We start from the raw sequence: 12,200 nt of genomic DNA on the forward strand, positions 1-12,200 counted from the left end.
CTCATCCGTTGTCCTCTACCCTCTCCCACATGGCTGAACTGCAGGCAGAGTTGTTAACATGCCGATTATGCTGATGGAAGCACACACTGAGAGGAGAATCCCAAAATGTAAAGCAAAGTGTGAAAGTAGAGGGCTCACATGCTGTAGAGAGGAAAAATAGAGCGAGAGGGTGGAAATGGGCAGCCTTCAGCCCATTTCACATGGTAAAATTGGTCGGCCTACATCTTTAAAAGAGACTGCTCCATTCTGTCTATTGAATAACTAGATGTGGCCTGAGGCTGTATCATCATCACAGACACTCACCTGTTGTATTAGTGTACTTCTGTAGTAGAGCTCAGAGAGTGTGAGTGTGTGTTAAACCAGTAGCTTCAGGGCCTCTAGACATCAGTGCACTGCAAAAATACCAGCTGTTCTCAGAGCAGTTATACATACAATTGGTAAGCTCCTACTTACCGCTGTCCAACTCTCTCCCATACAAATTAGAAAATCTAGCCTGACAATGAAAACACTGTTTTGTAGTAAATGCACTGAATGTCATTGCCATGGTTTTGAAAAGGTTTGAATTCTTCATTATAAGGCACTCTAGGCCTGTTTTGGACTGTCGTGTTGATGTACTAGTTTGAGGATTAGTCAGTATCTTCTCTCATTATTTTTAACCACATTAGTGGAGTGGCTTAAGGAATGGCAAGATCACTTGGTCCACCACTTTTGTCCAGATTAAATACAGCAGCAACTATCGTATGGATTGCCATGAAATTGCCCTGATCCCGTGACTTTTCCTCCAGTGCCACCAGCAGATAAAATATTTCACCTATCTGTAGTATCTCAACATCTACAACATGTAAAGTCACGAAATCTGATATACACTCATGGTTCTTGGACACTATTTGACTATTGAAATTTGATTCAACTTTCTATCTAGCATCATCATCAGGTCAAAATGTTATTGACTGTCCAACACTTACATTAATGACTAAATACCTACAAAACTAATGACAAATCAGCCTCACTGATACTTTATATTTAGTGCTGTTTAGTGAATGTTAGCATGCTTACATGCCAAAGTAAGATGATGAATATGGCAATCGTTACCTGCGAAAGATCAGCATGTCTACATTGTTTTTGTGAGCACATTAGCACGCTGACGATAGCATTTACCTTCAAGCACTGTTTTGCCAAAGGTTGCATTCAGACCGATTTCCCCACTAAGTACAGCCTCACAGAGACTGTTCAGACCTGGTATGAATCCTGAGTGATCAGACCAAAAGTGGACAGTAAACATGTTTTATTGCAACAAAATGGATTACTAAGAAAAGATGTCTTTGCAGATGTGAATTATGATAATAAGTGTGTAGATTACTCAAACTCAAACCTTGTAATTTGTGTGTAGTTGCATGTGCCTAAGGATACATTCATTAAAGAGTTTGTTACGATCAGTTACAGAGAAATTATTTTGATATTGTCTGTGTAGTTCCTCTGGTTTCTTCCTGTCCCCAATTCCTCCTGCAATATGCACTGCAACTCAAGAACATTACATGTTTGTAACATCACACTCAACAAATTTGCATATGAATCAGCACAATTGTTGGGACAGGCTTTGTGTTTGGTAAGTGCAATCTTCTTCTGTTGAGTTTCTTTTCTTTAAAGTTGAGTCTAAAAAAAATTTAAATTAAAAATTAAGATCAAACAAGGTATAAAATAAAACTAGAGCAGGATGGTCATTGTATGGGGGATCCCATACAATGACCATCCTGCTCTAGTTTTATTCCTACTTTTACAGGTGGAAGGAGACACACAAATATGGCAAAGCTGAATTTGTTCTTGTGCGGAGTTACTTGGTGTCAGGTGATGTCTGCTGAGTCATCTGTGACAAAAGGATTACAGGCCTACTGGCTGCTTCTCCAGCTGTTGATACACACCACTTTTTTCTTCCTCATGTCCAGCTGTGAACTTTCACATGGTAGACTTAATCGCCAAGCGTTGCCTCCATCCTATTCTCCCACTTTCTATAGCCACATAAAATGCCCAGAGGAACACGCATCCCACGGTTTTATTTCACTCGGTGTTCAGCCAAAGTCACAGTCAAACTGGAGTCAACTATCCACACAGAGAAGGAATATCTCCAGTTTTATGGAGTCGTAATGCGGTAGGGGTACTGTATAAATAATCTCTCTGCGCAGAAACACTTCCAGCTGTTAAACAATATGCCCTTTTGCAGCTTTTCTTTTCTCCTTTCTTTTTGACTGTATAAAGCTTCGTGCCCAGATTGCTTTGAAAATGAATACTGAGGGTTTTTTGTGAGAAGCTGTTTTTGAATATTTGCCTTTTGTGACACCAGATTGTTGCACTTTAAGCTGATTAGTAATACAGAGTAGAGTTGGAACTCTGCCGGTATCAAATGCTGCTATTGAAAGTCAGGTCATAATGTGAAATTCAAACCTCTGAGTCTGTTTACAATTAGGCCCTTTGAAGCATTCCACTGTAATCTCTCCCTCCTTTTGATATAAAGATACAGTATTGATATAAATGAAGGGAATTTGCCTTTGTTTTTGAAGCCATACCTGTGGCTTTTGATTGATGGATGGAAACTCTATGGTAGATTTAGATAATATAGAGTTGTTTAAAACCTCACTCTGAGGTTATAGTTTCCCCCTAGACTTCAGCTGTATTTTGTATCAACACAGTCAGAATGCCGATCCACTGAGTGGAACAGCCTTATCCCTGCTGGATAACCATGAAACGTTGTTTGTGAACAAGGGATGATAAAGTAAATCCAGTGCTTTTTTCAGGGGCATCCTCATTGCCCTCGGCCAGTTTGCAGTGCTGGTCAGTGGAGGGGGAGATGAGAGAGGAGCCCCTCTTCATCTGGTAAAGATCCTGCCGTTGGGCAGCTTTCACGCTCCACCGGCTGATCCTTCCAGGAAGTAGGGGGGTATAAGGACCACCACCCCCTACACCCCCCGCAGAGCCCTAGCATCTACCATGGCTGCATGCTGATCCCAAATCAAAGGGGGCAGTCTGTCCTTAGCCTGGGGGAGATGTAGTCTTCTGTGTGTGACCAGAGAGACATGGGTTATAGGACAGCTCGTCACACTTGTGCAGATGCCTGTATTTTTGACAGTGTATGTTTGCTTGGGTTGCACAGTAATGACACCATAAAAAATTGAGGCCATTGACCAGGCCAAAAGTTGTGTGTCCATCTAAAATATTCCTATTAAGTATGTTAGATCAAACAGATTTAAGCAATCATATACTCACTGTTGATATGGAAACTTCAGGTCAGAGGGTTAGGGCTAAAATGGTAAGTAAAGTCTGGAAAGGTTCAAGTCTCAGTGCAATAACTAATAAAACTGTTTCCTCTTTCTCTTTCAGTTGGTAGCCACTGAGTCCAGCCCTTCAGATGAAGAGTCTTCAGTTCCGGAGCATCGCCCCTAAGGCCCCAGCCGTGGTGCCTTCCCCCTCCCCTGCGGTCCTGTCCTGCCAGCCTCCCTCTGCCCTCCCTGAGGCTTCCACTGCCTCCAGCCCCAAGTCCATTATTGTGCCCACCCAAAACTATGCATTGATGCAAATAGCTGGTCAGGATGGCACTTTCTCTCTGGTGGCACTGCCCCCTTCTGTCTCCTCTCAGACACCACAGCAACAACAGCCACAAACCCAGTCCATTCAAAAGAATCTCAAGCTGCCCATTCCCAGATACCAGCCAGTGAGAAGCAAGGGGATGACAGATAAGGTAAAATCTCCACCACTAGCTAGGGTGAAAACAGCCTCCAAGATTGATGTGACAGCACAGACCAAGTCAGTGGTGAGTGGGGCATCAACAGGGTTGAAGAAAAAACATGAATCCAAGCACACAAAGAAAACTCTAGTGCCCAAAGAGGAGTCTTCAGAGCAGGTAATTCTGATTGACCCAGCCTCCTCTGACATCTCTGTTACTGCTTTACTACCCGACAATGCTGTCCAGTACCCGGGTTCTCAGTTAGAGCGAGCACCAGACGGATCTGAACGACCTGCTAGCCTTATTCAGAACCTCCAGTACGCCCCTGCTGCTGGAAATAGCTCCTCAGGCAAACCCCCAGAGGAAAGTAAGACTACAGTAAGGCTGTGCCAATCTAAGCCCGCTGCAGCCCAGCCCCAGGGCAGTATCACTGTCCTGTCCCCAGCCATCTTCAGCAAAGCAGTCCAGATTATCCCATCCCCACCTAAGGGTAAACTGCCCATCCTGCCGTACTCTAAAATGAAGAGCACCCTCATCCCAGCCACCAAGCTCGGCCATTTGTCCCCAGAGAAGAAGGGTTTCTCTCGCCAAACAGGACTCACCAGCCCATTAGATCCTACATCCAAGACCCTTGAGACAGCTGAAGCCTTGGGTCACAACCAGGTGCCAAACTCCACTCTACAGTCCCAGGCCAAGACCACACTCATGCCTGGGTTGGGAACGCTCCAGAAACCACCTGGCAAGAAGAGAGGGAGGAAGAGAAAGACAGTGGAAGACATCTTGGCATTTGAGGCCAAAAAGAAGAGGTCCTTGTCTTTCTTCCGTAGAAGGGTCCCAGAAAAACCACCAGCTGTCATTCCAGGCTCTAAACAAAAGGAAGTTGATATTTCAAAGAAGTACCGCAGCATCCGACCCAAACCCATGTTGGTCATGGAGACAGTTCCTCAACTGGTTAGTTTGCCTGCCATTACCCCAGATGGTCAAGAACAGGAGCTTGTACTTGGTCATCAGCTTCCTACCACTACCACATCCAAAGCCCTGGACTGTCCCCCTCAATCAGCCCCAGTAACCCTCCACCTGAGAGGTGCCTCCCATCCAAGAGTGTTCATAGGCAGCCGTCCACTCCACCGTTGCCCAACCTGCAGCCGCTGTTTCCAGTTCAAGCATCACCTCCAGAGCCATATGAACAGTCACACCAATAGTCGGCCCTACGTCTGCCCAGTTTGCCGCAAAGCATATGCTCACTCTGGCAGCCTGAGCACCCACATGAAGCTTCACCACTCTGAGGTACGTCCACGTCGGTCCCTAGGCTGTGAGTTCTGCGAGAAGGCCTTTGGATATGTGGGGGTTTACTTCAGTCATCTGAGAGAGGTCCACAAAGTGGTGCTGACCGTGGAGCCGTCCATCACCCATCATGAGGATGATGTGTCTGTGGAGGGGTGAGAAATTTTAGTCATTATCAATTGTGCACCTACTTCATTGTGGCCATAACCCTGTAGCAGGTTTTATGCAAAGATGTCAACATATAGATTAAGTGGCTTAAGATATCAATTGCCTTACTAGACAACTTTTAAAACATTTATAAAAATTTTAAAAAGTTAGAAATAAGCTTTAGTATTTCTTTTCCTCACCAGGGCCAACTCCCCAGAGCCATCAGATGAGCAGGATCGTGAAGACCCAGTGGAGCTGCAGATTAAATGCGGCCGCTGCCAGGCCATCACTCCTACCTTTGCCGACATGAAGATGCATTTGCTGTATGTGCATGGGGAGGAGGTCCAAGTCCGACCTCACGATGGCCAACACCAGCGAAGTGGCCGTGAGGCTGAGATGGAGCTTGTAAAACATGCTGCCCACTACTGGCGGCAGCTCAACGAGAAGCGTAACCTAGTGAAGTGTGGCAGCTGTGATGAAGAGTTCTTCTCCTTCTCCAAGCTTAAGAGGCACATCATGTCCCATCACCGCGTAGGGGAAGGGGAGGACAGCGGGACCCTCTCATCACCAGATGCTGGCAGTGGTCTTGGGGTTCTTGCAGCAGGTGCAGCCTTTAACTGTGTGCTTTGCAGCGAGGTCTTGGACACTAAAGAGGGAGTTATGGAGCACTGGAGGAGTCGCCACCACTGTGAGCAGCCCAACCTGCTGTGGGATGCCCTGAGCTCATACTCTGGCCAGGAAGAGGGTGAGGTGGATGGGGATCTGGACACTCCTGCTCCAAGCCCACACTATCCAGCCTAGCCCTTAGATGGGCATGGAGCTCTTCACTGTGGCTCCACATCATACACACTCAGTCCTAACAATCAGCAGCGCAGGGATAGAGGGTTTCTCTTATGTCTTTTAACACTAGTTTCATCTTTCACCAGTTGAGGCATTTGTCATGGTCCAAACAAGAAACAAAAAAGAACAGAAAAAGAATATCAAGTTAATGGTGAAAATGGAAATGAAAAATCGTGTTAGAACTCATATGGGATATTCTCTCTAGGTCAGAGAATCCAATTTTATAGACAATATTATTTTCATGTTATTTTGATTGCACTGTTCTGTTTTTGGACTTCATTTTGTTTGGAGGTATGTATTTAATATCCTGTTGAATTATTTTTTTGTACTGCTTATTTAAATGTTATTAAAAGGGTCATTTATAACCTAGCTGACACAATAAAACTGTTAAAAGGTCATTTCACCCAAACACCTCTTGTGAATATCTAGCCATGCAGATTATTTGGTTTTATGTGCTCAGTTTTTGAGATATCTATGCTGAGATTTCTGCCTTCCCCACAATAGAAAATTACATCTTAAAAATTCAAATAGTACCCGTGTTACACTGAGGATCATCTAAAGGACAAGTTGCAAGAAAGCCGTGGTGATCCAAGGCTGCAGTCCAGGAAGACTCTCGTCAGCTTATAGGGCAACTTAGCTCCACAACTGAGCTACTTGCTAACGGCAGCTAGTCGCTACAGCCAAACATAATAGCTAAAGAATAAAGTGAGCAGCAGGTATCGTTTGTAGATTTTTTACAAATTACACCTTTTAAATATTTTGAGGGCCCCAGAAAATATCCTGTCATCTCCATCTTCTAGGGGTGAAGGCAGAACTCTTGAAGATGACATCTGGTCTAAAACTATCAAATCTGCATAGCTAGATACCACTATGGGAAAGTGAAAAAATGTATTTATTTTTTTTTTGAGGGGGGGTATTGACCCTTCCAAATACTGAGAAATGTAAATCTCCTAAAAGGGCACACTGTCTACTATCACACTGGCTGTCAATTGATCCATTGGCCTTGGATTCTTACAGGATAAAAGTAATCAGTATGTGTACACAATCCTGTGATTTGATATTGCTCCTGTAACGGAAAATCGATATTTTCAGTCATGACTTGAACTTTCACAGTCTGATAAGGGCAGCATTAGGGTCCTTTGCCAAGCTGGACCCATGAAGGAACACTTTAACCAGCACCCAAGTGACATCCTTGTGGCCTTTTGAAAAAAAAAAAAAAAAAAATCAGTGTTCATGTGTAATGTGGCTTATTGTCAGTATGGTCCTCTAGGCCAAGTTCTATCTCCTTGACTTGTTGATAAATGCCTATATGTGTATTCTGTGATATGCCAAGGGTCTTTTCACACTAGTGATTGTAAAAGTGAGTTTAGCATTTAAGCGTTTTAACCACTGACAGAATACCTTTTGTTGACTTAGTAAATACGCAAAGGAAACCATTGAATTGCCTACCTGTGGTTGCCAGCTCATGTACGCACCTGTGGAATTGTGTGCACCCAGACTCTATTATTAGAGTTAATGTAAACTGTTGTCAAGTCCAGAAAATATGCTATTTTATACTCTAGATTAATACAGAGGTCTTTTAGTATATTTATGCTTGTTGTTGGTCCTTGAAGAACCAGCACTGGGACATTTGTTATGTATGCTTCTTCTAATTTGGGGGATGCTTAATGTCTTGTTTATTGATTGAGAGGCCATTACTACTGTACATGGCAAGTAGCTCTGCTAACATTTGTCTGTGGTTATCTTTCACATGAAGAAAAAAAAACATCACAGGGTCAAGTGAATGTACCTGAATGTTTTAAAAACCCTACCAAAAGTATATGTATGCTATATAGACTAATTCTATAGATAGAATATATAGATATATTGAGAAAAAAAATATATATTTACATAGAGTAACTAGTGAATCAGCTGCTTTGTTCTGTCATAGTGGAGGAGGGAAACAAGAGATGAATATATATCATTGCCAAAACTGGCAACACAAAAAAACAAAAGCCATGTCGAGCTGTCCTTATGTTTCTGACACAAAACGTAGGACTTTGAATGAAGGGCAAAGCACTGATGTTTACATATCGCACTTGCATATCGAGAGGTAAACTAGGGTTAACAGTATTACTGTTCATTGAATGCCATGTTGGGGTGTTCATCAGTGAGCTGTCCTTTGTTTTCAAGCCCTCAACACAAACCAGGAAGTGACAGAATTATGGGTCAGACTCTTCTTTCCTCAGTTAGGTGACAAACATACATGACTGTCAGCACAAGTCGGAAAGTGAAAAATCACACATTTGGTGATATAATGTGTTTGGCTCACTTAATATGTTGACTGTGTCCAAAAAAAAGACTGAAAGTGTTCGTGCTTGTTACTGTTTGTGTACCTGAAGAACCTGATGTTCATGACAATAAAGATATGCTTTGTTGAGGACTCTGTGACTGTTGTGCTTTCTTAAAACAGATATACTTCTTAGAAGTCTTTACTATATTTTTCCAGGTTATGGGTCAAGGACAGGTGGATAATTGAGATCAGATCTGTGATACATTTTCTAAATGGACTTTTTTGGTGTCATTAAGTTTTGCCATGCTGCTCTGATTGTTGACATGGTTGTATTTAAACTTTTTTCCTGGTCTGGATCATACCATAGTATGATCATAGTCCACCTGTATGTGGGCCTCAGAAATCGAAAAACACCTTAAAATGGAAATTAGGGAGAATAACCCTTACAATTACTTGTAATATTTTTCTGATTAATTGTCAATTTTTTTTTTCATTACTTGTTTGGTCAATAAAATGTCATAAAAAGGGGATATTGCCTGTCATTATTTTCCAAAACCCATTAACACGTCTTTAAATTGCTTCTTCAAAACCTAAAGATGAACAGTTTACAATGATGAACAGACTACAAGTTTGCCACCCTGTGAGTGGTGCTGTGGAGCTTTACTTAAGCTGTGTTCCAAACAAAGTGCGAATTTCCAACTTCTGACCTGCCAAAACTCAACGAAAATCTTGGCTGAGCATAAGAAAATGGTGATTTTTTAAGAACAGTTTAAACCTCAGCAGATCAGCCTTCTTGCATGTATAAACAAAATGGAGGAGGAAAAACAACACATGAGGTAACAGACACTATTATACATTTTATTTTATGGCACTTTTATACTTGAAAAGCTATCTCAGTAGCCTTTATACTAATACTGTAGTCTATAAAAACACCCTACCCCGCTCCATGGGTGCTGCCATTGTGTAACACCAGACAACTGCTCCTCTTGAAGGTGGGGTTGATGGATTTTCCTGGATTTCTGGAATTCTGACTTAAAGTGGCCTCCCATTGTACTTTTTTGAGTAGGGGTCAGAAATTTATGAGTTTGGAGTTGCTGGAACACAGCATTAGATGCACCAATGCTTTTGCTTGATGGAAGTGAGTATTATCATGATCACCATCTTAGCTGAAAGCGTTAGCATGCCAACATCTGCTAATTAGCAGTTCACAGTACGGCTGAGGCTGACGTTGATGTCATTATTAAAGTGACTACGAGGAATTTTCAGTTTTTGTTGATTCTAGCAGCCCCTTTTGACAAAAGCAGTACGACACCAGCACCTGCTGTTGTAAAAATCTTCGATAGCACATGCCGGCGGTGCATTTGTTTTGGAATCAAGTGACAGAGGCCAAAGGATACTAAAAGACAAGCCACCCCAGCCACAGTCTGTTCACCCTGCTGCTATCGGACATAAGATATAGAAGTATCCCCTGCCATACCACCAGACTACAGAGCAGCTTCATTCCACAGACTGTGAGACTCCTGAACTGAGCCTCAACACTCCACCATGAATAAATTATGTTCATGGCTTTATTATTCTTTCTTTATTAGTCTGTATAGTTTGAGGAGGGGTGTGTGCATGTAGCTTAGTAAATTGCAAACAAAAATGTCATCATACAACCGTGTATTGCATAATGACAACAATAATTAATCTTGAAGAAGCAAATCCTCACTTTTAGAAGCTGGAACCAAAACATGTTGGCTTGATAAACAAAAAACTGCTTTTAAACCTTTTCAGCTTGAGGGGAAAAAAACACACACAAAAAACATTCTAGCCATTCCCATTCACACTTAATACCCTGCAGATGTGAACTTTTCATCTCCTGAAGCACAAACGACAGAGGTCAGGGTCACTGTGTATTCATCAGATGAGATTCAGAGAATGGGATTAATTGATATTTCAGTCTGTACATGTGTGTCATATGTAAGGGTCAAGCAAAGTGGGTTAGCCAAAGGGCTTTTAAGAGCCTACATATGCTTTACCTCTGCGCTCCCCCCACCAAACAGACCTTCCATCTGTCTGCTTTAGCATAATCAAACCTACAGATATGTGTAGAAATGTTTCTACCTTTTGGTTTTCATGCAAATCATTGTGTCTTTCACTAAAAAGACCACACATGATCCACGTAACAAAAACTAGCTTGAAAATGTAACATGATAGTGGGAGACTTTTTGAATATTTGAAAGACGGAGAAGAGTGGAAGTTCAGAGAAAGGTAAGGTTTGTATGTTCTGAGAAGAGCATAAAACCAATAGCTGTATGCTTTGTGATGGCTTCATATTTAATGAATGGAGATGTACTGAACTCCATTTTTGCCCTGTGCGTGTCTTTTTCTGCTTTGCAAGATGCATTTAAAGTAAAAAGAAGCGCTTAACTACTCTTTTCAAATTTACAGAAAACAGGAACAAACATCGGAACAAACATGTCAGAGAATGCATTTTCTATTTGTTTCTATGCTGTCAGAGCCAAACGCTCTCTCTGCTGCAGGCCCAGCCCTGGTAGTCATTGCCACACCAGTGTGGAATGCAGGTCATCAGCTCCAATTGATCTGGAGGCACATGACCCTGTTTCAAAGTTCAAAGGGCACCTCTACTGTGATTTCTGCTGCTACTCAAACAGGCAACAGCCCAAGAGAGAGAGAGAGAGAGCAACTCTGTGGCACAAAACAACCTCTGCTAGGTTTACGTCAACTCCTCAACTCCTTGAAACTCCTTAGAAGGTTTCAAATGAGAGTGACTCAACTTCAGGTGGCTTTCAGCTCCAGTGGAACACAGATAAAGCTGCGACATCAGTACATATCGAGACCCAATCTACCGTCGCCATCGCACCACATTGCAGGCACAGATAAAAAGGAAAGCGCTATACGGTGATGCATATTTCCCTTTAATCAGAGCTAACGTGTACCACAGCCGTCACACTGCACTCCCACCTCACTGTGGCTCTCAGGGGGACAGGGGAGATCAAAGCCACCCCCCTGCTTGTACATGATCAGTGGGAAAGAAGGAGAACTGGGGGCTGCTCTCTTTCTTTCTCTTGTTCTTTCTTTCTTTGGGTCTCTGAGCTACACCCCCTTCAACACTGCCGTGGCCCTGGAAGTGTTGAGATTGAGGAAGAAAGGTGTGGGACAAACAGTTTTTAAAATCCATGTCAGAGAGAAATGCTGGACTTATTGATCTACTTATACCAGATGAAATGTACTTGCTTAATGTGTGTACTCGTTTGACTGTTAAGTTTCAAGGTTCAGTCATTTTGCAGAGTGGTACTTAAACCCAGACTGTTGACTTTTCCAATCAGTTTCTCGTGGGGAAATTGTGTTGAACGCTGAGCTGGAATCAAAAAACAGCACTTTGATGTAGCTGTTATTATTTTCAAGGTGTGTGAAGACTGTGTGGAGGGCAGTGGATATGGCATCCCCTGTGGATCTGTTGGTTCTGAAAGCAAACTGAATAGGGTCTAGGCTGGCTGGATATGCTGGAGAACCAGTTTCACAAAGCACTTGAACAGAATGGTGTTATTACAGGGTCATAGTCATTGAGACTAGACACAGCAGACTTTTTAGGTACAGGAACGATGGTGGGGATGGTCTCCTGTGAGAGTGAGATGTTAAAAATGTCAGCAATGCCATTTACTAGCAGATTGGCACAAGTTTTTAGTACACAGCCAGGGATTTTACCAGGCCTAGCAGCTTTACGCGTATTCACTCTCAGCAGGATTATATTTTTGAAAATGCTGTTTGACCCTGATGCACAGATCTGGAATAAAGAAACAAGACCGCTAAACAACATGCACAGTGGAGTAACACAACTAGCGTCACTGGAAGAATGCCAGGGCAGATTTATAGAATAGTAAAAATGTGACCCACACTGACCACAGATGCCCTCGATAACAACTTAGGTGGGGAGAA

General features: G+C 42.7%; 1 protein-coding gene across 2 annotated transcripts in view; it reads left to right on the forward strand.

The window, feature by feature from the left end:
- znf438 (zinc finger protein 438) overlaps nt 1-8,408 on the forward strand; it is a 52,066-nt gene extending 43,658 nt beyond the window's left edge. For both annotated transcript variants that reach the window (XM_084340508.1, XM_084340509.1), the window contains exons 3-4: nt 3,373-5,154; nt 5,350-8,408. In XM_084340508.1, coding sequence (XP_084196634.1) covers nt 3,401-5,154; nt 5,350-5,947 — 2,352 coding nt within the window. In that variant the 5' untranslated portion in view covers nt 3,373-3,400 and the 3' untranslated portion in view covers nt 5,948-8,408. The remainder of the gene's footprint in view (nt 1-3,372; nt 5,155-5,349) is intronic.
- The last annotated feature ends 3,792 nt before the right edge of the window (nt 8,409-12,200 follow it).

The sequence above is a fragment of the Pagrus pagrus genome, assembly GCF_965226575.1.
Source record: "Pagrus pagrus genome assembly, chromosome: 20".
Classification (NCBI taxonomy): Eukaryota; Metazoa; Chordata; class Actinopteri; order Spariformes; family Sparidae; genus Pagrus; species Pagrus pagrus.